The sequence below is a fragment of the Penaeus chinensis genome, chromosome 39, assembly GCF_019202785.1.
Source record: "Penaeus chinensis breed Huanghai No. 1 chromosome 39, ASM1920278v2, whole genome shotgun sequence".
NCBI classification, from domain to species: Eukaryota; Metazoa; Arthropoda; class Malacostraca; order Decapoda; family Penaeidae; genus Penaeus; species Penaeus chinensis.
In genome coordinates, this window is record NC_061857.1 from 6,290,558 (window position 1) to 6,306,349 (window position 15,792).

At 36.0% G+C, this 15,792-nt stretch overlaps 1 protein-coding gene across 1 annotated transcript in view; it reads right to left on the reverse strand.

The window, feature by feature from the left end:
• Positions 1-12,311: 12,311 nt before the first annotated feature.
• Positions 12,312-15,792, reverse strand: part of LOC125046564 (ethanolamine-phosphate cytidylyltransferase-like) — a 15,714-nt gene continuing 12,233 nt past the window's right edge. Inside the window, exons 2-9 of the mRNA XM_047644351.1 lie at positions 15,691-15,792; positions 15,005-15,117; positions 14,561-14,627; positions 14,370-14,448; positions 13,989-14,135; positions 13,662-13,862; positions 13,168-13,388; positions 12,312-12,914 (exon numbers count right to left, since the gene is read on the reverse strand). The exon at positions 15,691-15,792 is cut by the window's right edge and continues 36 nt beyond it. Coding sequence (XP_047500307.1) covers positions 12,797-12,914; positions 13,168-13,388; positions 13,662-13,862; positions 13,989-14,135; positions 14,370-14,448; positions 14,561-14,627; positions 15,005-15,117; positions 15,691-15,792 — 1,048 coding nt within the window. The 3' untranslated portion in view covers positions 12,312-12,796. The remainder of the gene's footprint in view (positions 12,915-13,167; positions 13,389-13,661; positions 13,863-13,988; positions 14,136-14,369; positions 14,449-14,560; positions 14,628-15,004; positions 15,118-15,690) is intronic.

A 15,792-nucleotide genomic window follows, 5' to 3' on the forward strand; every position in this document is an offset into this window, starting at 1 on the left:
ACTCGTTTGGCTCTCTTGGGAGTCGAGGCTCGCGCGCTAGTCGACGAGCGAAGGTAGAGTGACTCGTTTTGATATGTGGAAGCTCGCGCGCTAGCCTCCTGAGGGAGCGGGAGGGGATATGGGTTTATTTTATTTTTAAAGTAAAACAGTATTTTGAGTTCTTTACATCATATTATTTGTCCCAATTTTACCATCGATTAAATAGTCTCTATTTCTATGGAAGGGTTGTGAGTCCCTAAAAGATACGGACTTATAAACTTTTTTTTTTTTTTTTTTTTTTTTTTTTTTTTTTTTACCTGGGACAGTCGGTAGATTTAATATTTCTTTATATCGTGTGTTTTCATTCACAGTGGGTTTATTGGACTGAATATATACATATTGGCATTTACCACAGACTGTACTCAGATATTAGACAAAACACGACTGCCTGTTGCTACATTACAAAACGTTGCATGCACCCTTCTAAATGGTTTATTTCTATGGTTTCTATTATGTAAGTACGAGAACCTATATTTATATGTATTTATATGTACGCCGGTGATATAACTCGACAGTGGAAACGTTTCTACAAAAATGATTCATAGCGCGAGACATTTATTATCTTCTATCGCTGTTATCTTTTTTTTGTTATTTTGTCGTAAGTTATAATCATGGAAATATAAAATCTCTGAATTCCTGTAAATAAATACAACCCTAACGTGTGAACTATGAAGCTATTGGTTGGTTTCCCACCGTCCCACGTGGGAAGTGACAGCAGTAGTACACACACGCTAGCATACACCACGCCACCCCCCTCATCTCTCTCTCTCTTTCTCTCTCTCTCTCTCTCTCTCTCTCTCTCTCTCTCTCTCTCTCTCTCTCTCTCTCTCTCTCTCTCTCTCTCTCTCTCTCTCTCTCTCTATCTATCTATCTATTTATTTATCTCTATCTCTCTCTATGTCTCACTCATTCACTCACTTTTTCGGCCCACGTGGGAATTCAAATCTCTCTCTCTCTCTCTCTCTCTCTCTCTCTCTCTCTCTCTCTCTCTCTCTCTCTCTCACTCACTCACTCACTCACTCACTCACTCACTCACTCACTCACTCACTCACTCACTCTCATTCATTCACTCACTTTTTCGGCCCACGTGAGAACAATTTGATTTAAACCTGTCTCTCGCTCTCTCTCTCTCTCTCTCTCTCTCTCTCTCTCTCTCTCTCTCTCTCTCTCTCTCTCTCTCTCTCTCTCTTTATATATATACATATATATATGTATATTTACTTATATATATACATATATATACATGTATATATATCTTTCTCTATCTCGCATACACACACTCTACTTATCTGTCTCTGCTGACCACGTATCCAAATAAAAAAGATAAAAACAGTATTCCCCATTGAAATTTAACCATATGATACGAAAGACAAATCAGTTAAATTTTCAAACTTCAATTTTGAAACGATGGAAGTAATTAGAATAAAAATAAAAAGAAAACTCAACAAAATATACCCCCATCCAGTTCTCTAATAATAACTTTCAAAGGCCCCTTGTTAGAAAGAGTTGTAATAGTACACACACCTTACTTAATACAGCTATAAACATTCCTTTTTTTTCCTAAGGACTTGAATTGTCTCATGGAATGTCAATGGAATAATCACATCCACAAACGAAATGCTATAAATGCAGGTTTTTTTTTATTATCATTACAAACTTTTTCTAAACACTCCATATTGATTTTCATTAAATTCTGTTTATTTATCATATTTACAGGTTTGGATATATAAGTTCATTTTTATTTACTAAAAGTCGACATACTTAATTACTATTTGATAACTTTTTGTAACAAAATATGTTTAACATTTCTAAAAGTCAAACCTTCCGTTACAATGCCAATTCTATAAATCTCATCATCAAGAATGGACCTTGAACTTGAAAGTTTAACACTAATAACTAAAATCAAATCAAACCCGTTGACATCAGGATCTTTCAGGATCAAAACATCAAATTCTACACACTTCAATCAATAGAATTTACACTCAAGGTCATCAACTGAAGAAACTTGCCTTCGAGTTGGTGAGGAGGTATATCCACATATGGCTCTTGAAAAAAAAAAAAAAAAATATATATATATATATATTTCCTCCCCTTTCCTTGCTTCTCTTTCCTCCCTTTGGCTTTCCTTTCCTTGCTTCCCTCTCCTTCCCTTGGCTTTCTTTTCCTTGCGTCCCTCTCCTCCCCTTGGCTTCCCTTTCCCTGCGTCCCTCTCCTCCCCTTGGCTTCCCTTTCCCTGCGTCCCTCTCCTCCCCTTGGCTTCCCTTTCCCTGCGTTCCTCTCCTCCCCCTGGGTTTCCTTCCCTTTCCTTGCGTCCCTCTCCTCTTCTTAGCTTTCTTCCCCTTGAATCCTTCTCCTTCCCTTACTTCCCTTTCCCTGCGTCCCTCTCCTCCCCTTGGCTTTCCTTCCCTTTCCCTGCGTCCCTCTCCTCCCCTTGGCTTCCCTTTCCCTGAGTCCCTCTCCTCCCCTTGCTTCCCTTTCCCTGCGTCCCTCTCCTCCTCTTGGCTTCCCTTTCCCTGCGTCTCTCTCCTCCCCCTGGGTTTCCTTCCCTTTCCTTGCGTCCCTCTCCTCTTCTTAGCTTTCTTCCCCTTGAATCCTTCTCCTTCCCTTGCTTCCCTTTTCCTGCGTCCCTCTCCTCCTCTTAACTTTCCTCCCCTTGGGTCCCTCTCTTTCCCTTGCTTCCTTTTTCCGGTGTCCCTTTCCCCCCGTTGCTTTCCTTCCACCTGCTTGCTTCTCTTTCCTTGCCTCCCTCTCCTCCATCTGGTTCCCCTCTCCTTGTCTTCCCTTTCCTGTGTTTGGCTTCGAATGACTCTCCTCCCATGGCTCTCTCCTCACTCCCTGCTTGGCCTTGCATCCCTCTCCTTTCGACGCCCCCCCCCCCTCCCCCTCCCCCTCATTGGAATGGCACCCTCTACTCCTCCTGGACACCATTGACTCTCTGTCATTTTTTTTTTTTTTTTTTTGTAATGAAGCTCTGTCTATTAAAACAAAAATGAAAATAAATAGACCAAACTGCAGTACCATAAATGCACCAAAGTAGAAAAAACGATTAATGCCATGATAAAATATGCTCTAGTAGCATGTACAGACACAGTTGATGATGCTTTAGTGACAAACAATTCAAGTCCTGGAATAAAGGGGGGAATCGGTATATTAGATTCATAGTTTTCTAAAAAGAGAAAAGGAATACTCTAAATAAAGATTGTTAAGTGGAGTCCTAACAAGACTCACCACTAAACACAACAATATGGAATATATATGACAACTGCATCAAAACTGACGGAAGAATTTAGTACATTAATATACGCAGGTGACATAACAATAATCACCACGTGAAAACATAATTGAAGCCATGAGCAATTTAGAAAGGGGACCAAAGAAAAGGATAGAAAGAATGAAAGAAAGAAAAGAAAGAAAAACAGCTATCAAAAACAAGAATAGATAACGAAGAACTAGAATTGGATGCACTAACATGAAAGTGAGTGAACCACATTGAAAATATAAGAATTAAATCCCGAAACAGGACAACCTTAATGGAATATATATCCTCATACCGAGGGAGTAAACCGTGTGTCTATCTTGAAATGTCATAAGATTTACGTAAAACCTAATATGGAATATGATTTGTCAATATACAAAGCAGCGCATATGCATATCTTTCTCTCTATAAATGTACATATATATACATACATGTATATGCATATATATATATACATATATATATATCTCGATATAGATATAGATACACACACACACACACACACACACAAATATATATATATATATATATATATTGGTTAAGTAACTTCAAAAGTTACTTAACCATGGAACACAATCAGTCAAAATTCACGAGAACATATCAACAAAACAAATAGCATCTCTTGGTGTCCTAAGAGGATCTATATTGGACCCGATCTTGCTCGCAATATTCGCAAACGACCTGTCAACCATAGCTCTAAACTGCCTTCTTGTCCAGCACGCCGTATGATTCACCATTTCTTAAAGTGATTAAAAAAACTCGAGACGCTGGCATAAACAAAGGGATGTTTCGACATTAATGTTCTCAACATAAATGCGAGTAAAACGCAATGTATCTTCATAGGTAGTTGCCAAAACATTGTTAAAATACCTGTAAACACTACTGTAGGGGACTTGACGGTATGAATAGTTAGACTATTACGAAGGCGAAAATTCTGAGGACCCTAAGGAGCATACACTCTACGGGGTTTGCATGGGGTTTACAAGGCATGTTTAACTACGTGACGCTTAGAAGCAGCAAAAACTGGATGGTTGATGGAAAGAGAAGCTGCAACGAAGATGTCAGCATAGAGGCGGGGACAACACTTCTTCTGGGGGCACCGAGATTTAATGAGCTAGGAATTGTTTGCATGGAGGTGCCATTTCATTGTATATTTTAATATTCCATATAGCCACTCAAAATATGGCAATTAAAGTCTCCACTCTAACACCCAGAATGAGGCACCAGTATCAGTGGAAGATCTGAATTTCAGAAAAAAATCGAAATTATAGCACAGTCATGCCTCATCGTTTTTCTTTGTTTATTTTCAAGTAATTCTTATTTTTATGCAATCTTCTCATACACACCTTACTGTCTACTTAAAATACAGTAATTCCTCAGGTCTGTCTACCATTTTTTCTGTTGCGATTCATGATTGGTGGATTACAATGGATACTCAAAGTGAGAATTACCCCGGGTGAATATACATTTGAAGGAATGAATAATAAGCTGGTTCTTTTTCTCTTTTTATTTCTCCTAATAGAGAGTCTTCATATTAATCTTAATAAAAGGGAAAAGATTTAAAGGGAATCATTTATCTTTCCCTTTAAGTGATTTTCTATTTAAGGTTTGGATTTTATTACTCTCACACTCCTACTGTATTATGAACTTAATGAAGAATACAGATGCGATTTGTACTTTTTAACAGAACTTTTACTCAAGTGATTTATAATTAGATTTCCTGATGCTGATGACTACCTGAAAGTGAAAAGGAATTAGCTTTACATGTGATTAACTATTAACGATTCTGAAACAGCCTTATGGAAAAAGCTCAGGTTATGTCTCACCATTCTTTGTCTTTACAATCTCTTCAACCAACCAAGCTTTAAATTTAGAAATCTCAAAAACTAATAAGTACATTATCCCACACACAGACGAACTAAAATTGTTAAGTCCAGTCTAAAAGCAATTGCGAGAGTTGCTTACTCGTCCATAAATTATTCAGTGTAATTATCCAAAGTATTCTTATTAGCTCTTTTGGCGCTTCGTGTTCAAAATGAATTTTCATTAAGAAGAAGCATACTCATTACAAAGAAAGGTAACTTGAATTACATTTAAAAAATGAACAACAGACAAAACTAGAACAAAGAAATGGGGTAATAAATGTTTTTTTTTTTTTCTTCAGATATTTACACAAATTTTTCTTTCCATTATTCACAATACAACGCAAGATCGCGCAAGATCGCTTATGTCAAATTCAAATTGCTCGATTTATGTCGATGGCATCAGTTCTTTTAACTGGCTACTTGAGGACACATCATATTTGATACCAACAATTATCAGTCATTAGCTGACCAATTATGACCTCTAATGAATAATTCGTGTTGTGATTTTTTTTTCATCCTTATTTTTCTTAAAAAGAAAAAAAAAATCACAACACGATTTTTTTTTTTTATTAGGGGTCATAATTGGTCAGCTAATGACTGGTAATTGTTGGTATCAAATATGATGTGTCCTCAAGTAGCCAGTTATAAGAACTGGTGCCATCAACATAAATCGAGTAATTTGAATTACTCGATTCAATTACTCGCTCTCTCTCTCATTGCAAGTGTAACTGTTGTGATGTAGTCATCATTATATATATATCTTTTTATCTGATAATATACAGGTTTGAAATACGTATTTCTGCTACTGTCATTGTTAGCATTTCATCAAACACTCATATCAAATGTTTACTTACCAGTCGGAACATTTTTTTTTTTTACAGTAAGAATGGGCGATTAATGTATTGTTGTCAGTATCGCTTTCATTGTCTACGAAGAATCGATGTATCACAAACGCATTATATAGGTCGTTATTCTGTGCATCGATGCCAATCACTTTACATGTGTGTGTGTGTGTGTGTGTGTGTGTGTGTGTGTGTGTGTGTGTGTGTGTGTGTGTGTGTGTGTGTGTGTGTGTGTGTGTGTGTGTGTGTGTGTGTGTGTGTGTGTGTGTGTGTGTGTGTGTGTATGGGTGTGTGGGTCTGGGTCTGGGTGTGGGTGTGGGTGTGGGGGTGTGGGTGTGGGTGTGGGTGTGGGTGGGTGTGGGTGTGTGTGTGTGTGTGTGTGTGTGTGTGTGTGTGTGTGTGTGTGTGTGTGTGTGTGTGTGTGTGTGTGTGTGTGTGTGTGTGTGTGTGTGTGTTTTATATGTATGTATATGTATCTATACAAATATATATATATATATATATATATATATATATATATATATATATATATATAGGCCACTAAAGTCAAAATACAATGTCCATGTATTTCTCTTTCCTACTTTCACCAAATGTACTTACCTAAAAATAAGAACATCTGGTGTTTATTCCAACTTTCCAAAATTATTGTAAAAGCTTGAGTTTGGAAATTTCATTAACCAGGGAACAAATGGAAGGGGAGGGGGGGGGGGGTAATCAGATGTTGATGATTTTTTTTTTTTTTTTTTTTTACATGTTCCAAGATGTTCCTTATTTGGACATGTTCCAAGATAATGACACCACCCACCTTCCAGTGCATTAGAAATGAATATAAACTAATTTGTCCTGGAAGTCTATTTTCTACCACTGGTATAGAGATTTTGAGTACTTTTCAATCTCTCCCCTCCTCCTTCAAGGTAATTTTATCCATAAGTAAACTGATTTCACTCATTTATTTTTTATCCTCATGATTCGTGATAGGGTAGTTTATAAATTTCGTGTTTATATATTAGAATGGAAAATATATATCACTGTTTTCTCTTGAATGAGTACGTTTTCAGTTTTAAATTATATTTTATCTTATCCCAAAATGTATGGGATGTTGCAGCTACCCACAATAGACCCGAGTATAAAATAACATGTAAATATTCACACCAAGAGTGTACATAGAAGATTGTGCTAGTTATGGTTATACCTGTATTTAATTAACCTATAAATGTTTTGTGTTTATCTTCTACACAATGTTAAGAGCCTTGATCTCCTACTTATTACTGTTCTCTTATTTACAGTATATTTCAGCAGTTTGTACCACAATACAAAAAACTCCCTTTGGAAAGCTTGTGTTCTACTCACACTATCCCCTACTTACGGTAGTTCAAAGCCACACTCCTAATAAAAAATCTTTGAACCACCAATGTACCAATTAGAATGTATTTTCTCATGTTTACTATTTTGCTATTGTCTTATAAGACTAGAAGCTCCATTCCCTTTGTCTATGGACTTTTTACATTCCATTCATGAAATTCAGATTGTATACATTAGTTATATAATCATATTTCCATATTAGTTGCTAAAACAATCTACTTTTGCTTGGGATTTTTTTCAACGACATCTTCAACTTTGCAAGTGATATTTTTGTCAATTGACTATTACAAAATTTTCACTTTACATTTTGTAAAAGTGTGAATTCCAGATACTTCATTCAGTGCAAAATAAGTTTTAAACCTTTTGTATGTGTAACAAAAAAATAATATACATTTGTATCAGTGAACAGGTAAAAAAACCAGGCCATATATTTTTATGATTTTATTCCAATTTGTGAAGAAAAAGAAAGAAAAAAAAAGAAAAAAAATGAGGATACATATTTGAATAGTGAAGTGAAATGAGAGGAAAATAATAGCAGGAGCTATGGACCCTCTATGACTTCATTTGAATAAAAATGAAACAATAAAAAACAGAAAGGAAGAAATACTTTCCCAGGATCTAGATATTGTAGATTCTACTTCAGTATTCAGTTTGGTAACCATCTATAAAGCTGAACTCTGATAATGGAATAATACAAGCTAAAAATACAATATTATACATACCTAATATGCCTTGCCTTCTGTAAATATGTCCACTAGTATATTTCTCTGGTGGTGCTATTCAATGTGAATTTCAAACCCAGATTACTTCAAAAACAATAATGCTTTACCTGCAGAGAAAGCACACTCCATCTGCAGCTCATATAGTAATTGCCTATTTAAAATTTTATATACATTTACAACCATTCCTTCTTGATATATATATGATCCTAGCCCTACACTTTGAAACTGGCACACATATCACATTTCCCAATTACAATAGCTACTAATGCCATATTGTGAGGCTGTTGATTCCTCGAGCCAGGCAACTGATGTATTGCTCATTTTCATCGTAAGGTCAACACACACACACACACGTAACTTTACCCCACAATAGATACAGTTAACTACAGACAGGTAGAGTTATAATGCTTCTGCACTCTTTAAAATTTTTGACAACTAATATCAGGAACTCATTCTGGACATGCAAACCTATGATTACTATCACATCCCTACTCATCCTCTCAACTTAGTTACAATTTTAGTAGGCTTATCACATATAGCAAATTCTACAATGAAGAAAATGGAAGGAGAAAATAAAAGTAACATATAACTTTCACTCTATATGCTGTTGGTGATCTTGCCTAAGTGACTAATATGTAAAAAGATCTTTGAAAAAACAACAACTACTGAAGGTTTAATGAGGTTACCTTTACATTAACTATGTGAAAGTTGCTTTTGAGTGAAATATAACAAACTCAGTACTTATAAGAACATAATGTCTGTGAGTTTGATTTATCTTTTCTCAGAAGTCAAGTGAATGAGTGAGGAAGAAAATGAGAACAGAGAGAGAGAGAGAGAGAGAGAGAGAGAGAGAGAGAGAGAGAGAGAGAGAGAGAGAGAGAGAGAGAGAGAGAGAGAGAGAGAGAGAGAGAGAGAGAGAGAGAGTGTGTGTGTGTGTGTGTGTGTGTGTGTGTGTGTGTGTGTGTGTGTGTGTGTGTGTGTGTGTGTGTGTGTGTGTGTGCATATGTGTGTTAATGTGAGTGTGAGTGCATGTGCATGCATGTGTTTGAGTTCTTTCAGATATAACCTCTGAAGTACGCCAAATATATCAGTACAAAAATACATATTTAGATAAAAATTTGAATCAATATTTAATAACTTTGTGTATATATAACCTTACATAATCAAGAATGTATTCACAGTTGCCAATCTCACCTTAATTAAAGTCTATTTTAAGAGCAGATACTAAGGTCATATGCATTTCTCTTCATAAATTATTTATATTCACACATTATTATTACTACAGGCAAACAAAATGTTAATTCCTATAAGAATCTAAAAACTGTGCTATATAACAGGAAAATAAAGAAAGGAGTGAAAAAAAAGAAAAAGAAAGAAAAAAAAAATCATAATGATCTTAGATGCCTACAAGTTAATATATACTGCCTGTCAGCATTTCTCAGTTCTGTCTCATATACACACTTTTAACAGCTTTATTTTCTTCAGTAATGTCCAATGCAATACACAAAGAAAAGGAAAAGTCTGAATTTTTGCGTGAGGTTAACGGTCCACAGGGGTTGGTTCAGCTGTAATGCCTGCAATATCATGACACATTTGACATTTGTTTTTCGTGTATTTGAAGTTGTACTGAAGTTATACTGGTGGTTTGAAATACAACTTTCTCTACAATGTAGCTAAACACCATCAGCATTAGTAGAAACAATTGAGAAAAACAAAAAAGATAAAGAAAAAGAAATCTAATAAATCTCTCCACCGATGCAAATTTATTGAGGAAATTTCCAATAATGCTAACACCATCTAAAATGGGTATGTAATAGCTCCTATCTTTTTTAAAGTAAACTTCTTATCAGCTTAGCCAAATCTTAAGTCTGTTGCATCTAGTCACTGAAGAGAGAGAGAGAGAGAGAGAGAGAGAGAGAGAGAGAGAGAGAGAGAGAGAGAGAGAGAGAGAGAGAGAGAGAGAGAGAGAGAGAGAGAGAGAGAGAGAGAGTGTGTGTGTGTGTGTGTGTGTGTGTGTGTGTGTGTGTGTGTGTGTGTGTGTGTGTGTGTGTGTGTGTGTGTGTGTGTGAATATGTATATATACATATCCATTATATATATATATATATATATATATATATATATATATATATATATATATATATATATATATATATATATATGCACCTATACAGTTCATAATGACCAGAAAAATCCACACAGCCTTTTATAGCACAAGAATGTAAAGGTCTATCACTTTATGATCAAATTTACTGCACACCTTGTACAGATTAAAAAAAGAACAAAAGTAACGAAAGTTACAGTTGCCTACAAAGTAACAAAGAAATCAATTAATACTAAGTGAAAAACTAATAGTGCATAGTTGTGAGACAAATAAATGTGAATAAATGTAATGAAAAACCATAAAAAAGAGAAAGGAATCTGAGAGAGAAAGAGAGAGAGAGAGAGAGAGAGAGAGAGAGAGAGAGAGAGAGAGAGAGAGAGAGAGAGAGAGAGAGAGAGAGAGAGAGAGAGAATGAGAATTATATGCATAGATACAAAATGATAATGGAAGAAAATAAAGTAGAAGGTACATTTTTCTGTTTTGTTTGTTTTTTAAACAAACCACCTCCATACTACTATACACAGTTCTGGACAGACTTCAGATATATGTCCTTACCTTTTTTCATCCAATTTACTGATCTCTTCCTCTAGTGACCCTTTTAAAAGTTCTAAGTGAAACCCTTGAGCTGCTCACATCAGCCATCTAACGAGCTACCTGACTAAATTAGCTTTGGCATAACTAGCTTATGATTTGATCATCTTTGTCTGCTACTGCTGTGATAACAATCTGATTAAGCTGTACCATGGAAATCTGTCCGGAACTGTATTTCTGAGGCTGGCTGCCGTGAGCATAAGCTTCTCACAAGTAAACTCTGTCCTGAGTGCCTTGAGTGGTGTGCAAGCGTTGTGAAGTCATAGGTACCGATTCAGAGTAGCAGATTGTCTACATTTTTTTCATCACCTATTATTATTATTATTATTATTATTATTATTATTATTATTATTATTATCATCATCATTTTTCTTTTTCCTTATCAAAACAGGACTATAACATATAAGCATGGTTACAGCAGTGCATGTGACTATGGGTCTTTGTTTATTCAACTGGTCTTTTTTTAAAGTTTTTGTTGTAGTCTTCTGATAAAAAGGCCACTAAAATATTTGAATAAAATATATAGGTATCCTAAATTTCTATAGGAACATAACAGGAAAAGGAGTATTTATGAAAAATGACAGTTATACTAATAAAAATATAATAATAATAATGTCAGTAATACTGTAGTCATACCAACAATAATAATAAGAACAATGACAATAAGAAATTATATTACCATAACAATGATAACACATGAAATAATGATAATAATCAGAATTAAAATAGCAATAACAATAACAGATATTACTTTAGTAATATTATCAATAATAATAATCAAGATCAATAGAATAATAATAATCTTCATCATAATAACAATATCATTCTTACACTATTACTGAGAGTCAGTCTGCCTAGTTATCTTAAATGACTTTGGAAAAATAATAATGGTAATGATGTTATAAAAAAAAAAGAGAGAAAAAAAAAAAAACATTCATTTTCTCACTGTTCACCAAAAAGCACAAGGCAAAAACACAGCTGTCCTTTGTACCATCTGCCACAATTCATTCCCATGCTTTAATATTTGAACTTCTAATAGGCAATAGTTTCAGGCCTAAGGCTTCTAAATGATCTCCAGAAACCCAAAACTCGCTACAAGCATTCAAATGTCTTCTTTTATCTTGGGAATAAGTGTTGGGATGGTCTTCCTGCAGTTCTAGCCAGAGCTCCTGTATATGCAGTGTTGTTTGTGATGTGAGTCTTCTGAAACTTGTATTGCATGGGTCTTCATAATTTTTTTTCTTTCTCTTTTTGCGCTTGTAGCTTTTACATGAACAGTGAATAACCGAAATGATAATTGATAACATTTTACAATATAAGCTAACAAAGTTAAAGTTCATACCGTTTATGTAAATGAAGAAGTTCCTAGTTCATCAGAGAGAAAAAAAAAAAAAAACAATTTCTTTTTCATTTCAAAATTAATTCCACACTTGCAATTCATACAAAAAAAAAAAAAGGAAAATAGGTTAATGAATGGTCACTTAACAGTGACCATGCACTTAAATTGTGGGCATTAAATAAAAATCTAAAAAGGATGCTTATTTATCTTTTCTTCTTTCTAGGGGCTTTATCCTAGAGAGAAATAATACCTACTGTCTGAATGTGATACGATAAGCAATCAGGTTACTGGATGTTTTGTTAAAAAGTGGGTATGTACCTAAATGGATGATGTACCCAAGCATATAAAACCATGCTATGTAGGATGACATCTCTAGCGATGACCAGACATCTGGTTATGGCATCTAAAGAAGTGACTAGATTCTTTGATGATCATAAACATAGCTCAGATTTGGAATCTGACACAGTTGTGATGACTTGTCTTGATGTAACTTTGTGTGATGTGCATCGAGACAAGAGCTCCCAACAGTGGACTCCTCATCACTCACGTCACGACTGGTTCAGGAAGATAACAATCAACAAGTAGGCTGATGGATAACCTTCACAGACTGTTTGTGATGGCCATTTGGTAAGGTTCATACGTAGCAACAGTAAGTATGGTACCACCGGCGGAAGGGTCACTCGACATGAATTGGTTCAATGTCCAAACGGCCTTCAGCCTTTGCCTTGATGTAGGCTGCATATGCTGCCTTCTCTTTCCTTTCTTTCTTCTTATTTCGTACTTCATAGTCTAACCTGTAGGGGGGAAAGACATATAAAGGCTCTATGGCATGTGATATACAATGATATCTTTATGGAAAGGACAGAAAATACTTGTAGGTTTAAAATTTCAAAACAAACAAAAAGAAAAAACTTTTTACAACCTATATTACCTAGTTTGAATTTAACTGATAATCTAAGAGCTATAAAAATCAATACATCCTACAGCTATGATTATAATCTTCAAACAATGAATCAAAATAACAACTTACAAAAGGGTACCCCCTACCTGTGCTCAATGATGCGCTCAACAATTCTCTGGGTTGTCATGTCATTGCCTGAGTCCAGGATCTTAAACTTGTTCCTTCTCTTGGGCTCTGCATAGGGGTCAGACTCATCTGCATCAGGCATGATCTCAGACATGCCATGACACACTAGGTCCACCTTCAGCTGATCCATCAAGTCAGAGGTGACAGAATAGGGGGCTCCAATCACCACCTCACTCACATACTGTAATAAAGGGAATGATCAGATTTTGTAATGGCATGCCAAATGACTTTACTATTCCACTATAATAATAAGGAGAAAAAAAGGAAGGAAAGAAAGAAAGAAAGAAAGAAAGAAAGAAAGAAAGAAAGAAAGAAAAAAGAAAGAAAGAAAAAAAAAAGAAAAGAAAAAAAAAGCCTCAGCAAGACTAATTACTTCAAGCTAAATCTAGAAAAAAACAACAAAACAGAGATGATAATCAATTCAGCATCTTGCTTGCACATGTAAGCAACTCACCTTGCAAGCCAGTACAGAGAGCACACGTTCGTGCAGATTCATAATGGGATAGTTAGCACCTTTGTAACGGTTGACAACTGGGTCTGTGTGGAGGCCAACTATCAGGAAATCTCCCTCTTGCCTTGCCTTCTCCAGGAAGTCAAGGTGACCCACATGGAAAAGGTCAAATGCACCTGCCACATACACAATCTTGTCTCCTGACTGCGGAAGAAAATGTAAAGGTAAGAAAATAGTTTTCCTCTAATAGGATATCTAAGCTCACTAAAATATATATACATATGAGTGCTGCCTTAGGAAAGGCAAGCAAAAGAGAAGAGAAAATATTACCTTGGGTGTGAGTCCCGAGGAGAACTGCATGATTTTCTGCGTAGTAGGTAGGAACTGTGTAACACCTGTCCATGGGGAGCGAGCGCTGGCATCTGTGCCAAGACTGTCTGAGTGATCACGCCCCACAAGGTACTCTGCCTCTCCAACCTGTATTGGGTCAAAGGCAGATGAAGACATGCTATTAAGGCTTAAAATCTTCTGACAACAGTTCAACAAAAATACCAAAAATGAGTTTAAAAACTGGTGCATATTATTCCTGATGCTCTTTATCACAAACCCTTATAGTGATTCTAAGATCTCAAATAAATTCACAATACTCTATAGACTAAAGGTACAATCCTTGTTCTCCGCAATGCAAGGCTGCAAACACACTTGGCCTACCTGCTGGTGTTGTCTCGTCATGAGCAGCATCCGACCAACCAGGTCTGTCGTGCTAACTCCTTCAGTCCTGCGGCATTCCCTGACAGAAAGATATTTTGGTAAAGGGGAGAAGTTTCCACATACACATTCCATATAAACTACCATCTTAAGCAGCACAAACAAAGATATAAGTCAATGTGTAGATTTCTTACTTGTATCTCTTAGCTGCCTTCACTATGTGGTACGTGTCTACACCATCTGCAGTCATGGTGATGTCATCTGTAATGCAAAAAATACTGCATCTTCAACTTGTGATACAAATAGCATTACATAATGTATTTTAATATAATTATTCTGAGAGGGAGAGAAAAAAAAGGCATTAGTGCAAATTATGTATCATGATGCAATAATTACAAAATTAGGCACCAACACATGTAATACAATGAAACCTTTAGGAGTAATTATCATGAAACAGAGAAAGAGAGAGAGAATGAGAGAGAGAATGAGAGAGAGCGAGAGAGAGCGAGAGAGAGCGAGAGAGAGAGAGCGAGCGAGCGAGCGAGAGAGAGAGAGTGAGTGAGTGTGTGTGTGTGTTTGTGTGCGTGCGTGTGCGTGTGTGTGTGTGCGTGAACCAGAACTATTCCTTCAGATCTTACCTCCATGAACACAGAAATCACACTCGTATTTATCTAGTGTTTCCAGTGTGGTTACGTAAGGTGCTCCCTCCACCACTTCATCTACCCACTTGATTGCCCGGACCATCTTGTACCTGGAACAAACAGCTATCTAATTATCTGTTTTAAACTATGGACAAACAAGGAGAGGGAGGTAGAGGAAGTGCAAGATGGAAAAAAGAGCACAAATTAACAGGTAAACATAGAGAGAGGGAATGAAGGCACAAATCGCACGACTTCTATCAGATAGAGGTTTGCGCTAAGCCCATCCATTAGCATGTGTTATTTCAAAAGACTTCCAAATGCTTGATATTGCTTCATAGCATATACACAGCAATGTTGATGACTTTAAAGGAAAACTAGGAAAGAAGAACTGAGAAAGAAGAGTGGATAAGGTATGAACATTCAATTAGATGAAATAATTAATATTTTTCTGTACATAAGTCTATATAATCTGTCACTGCTTAAGCTGTGATCCTCAAACAAAGAAAATACACCGTGAAATAATTTCCTAAACTTCAAAAGCAATGACAAACTTCTCATACAATAATATCATATCATCAATCATTAAAATCTATGAAGTAATTTAATTTCTAAAAAAAAATTTGCCTCTATGTATTTATTCTCTTTTATTCACCCAAACGGCAAACGTGATCCCCCAATCTTACCTCTCCTCCTGGGTGAACACTGGTGGCCCCTTGTGCTTGGTGATCTCTTCATCTGTGTGTACACCAACAATCAAGTAATCCCCCATTGCCTTAGCTTGCCGC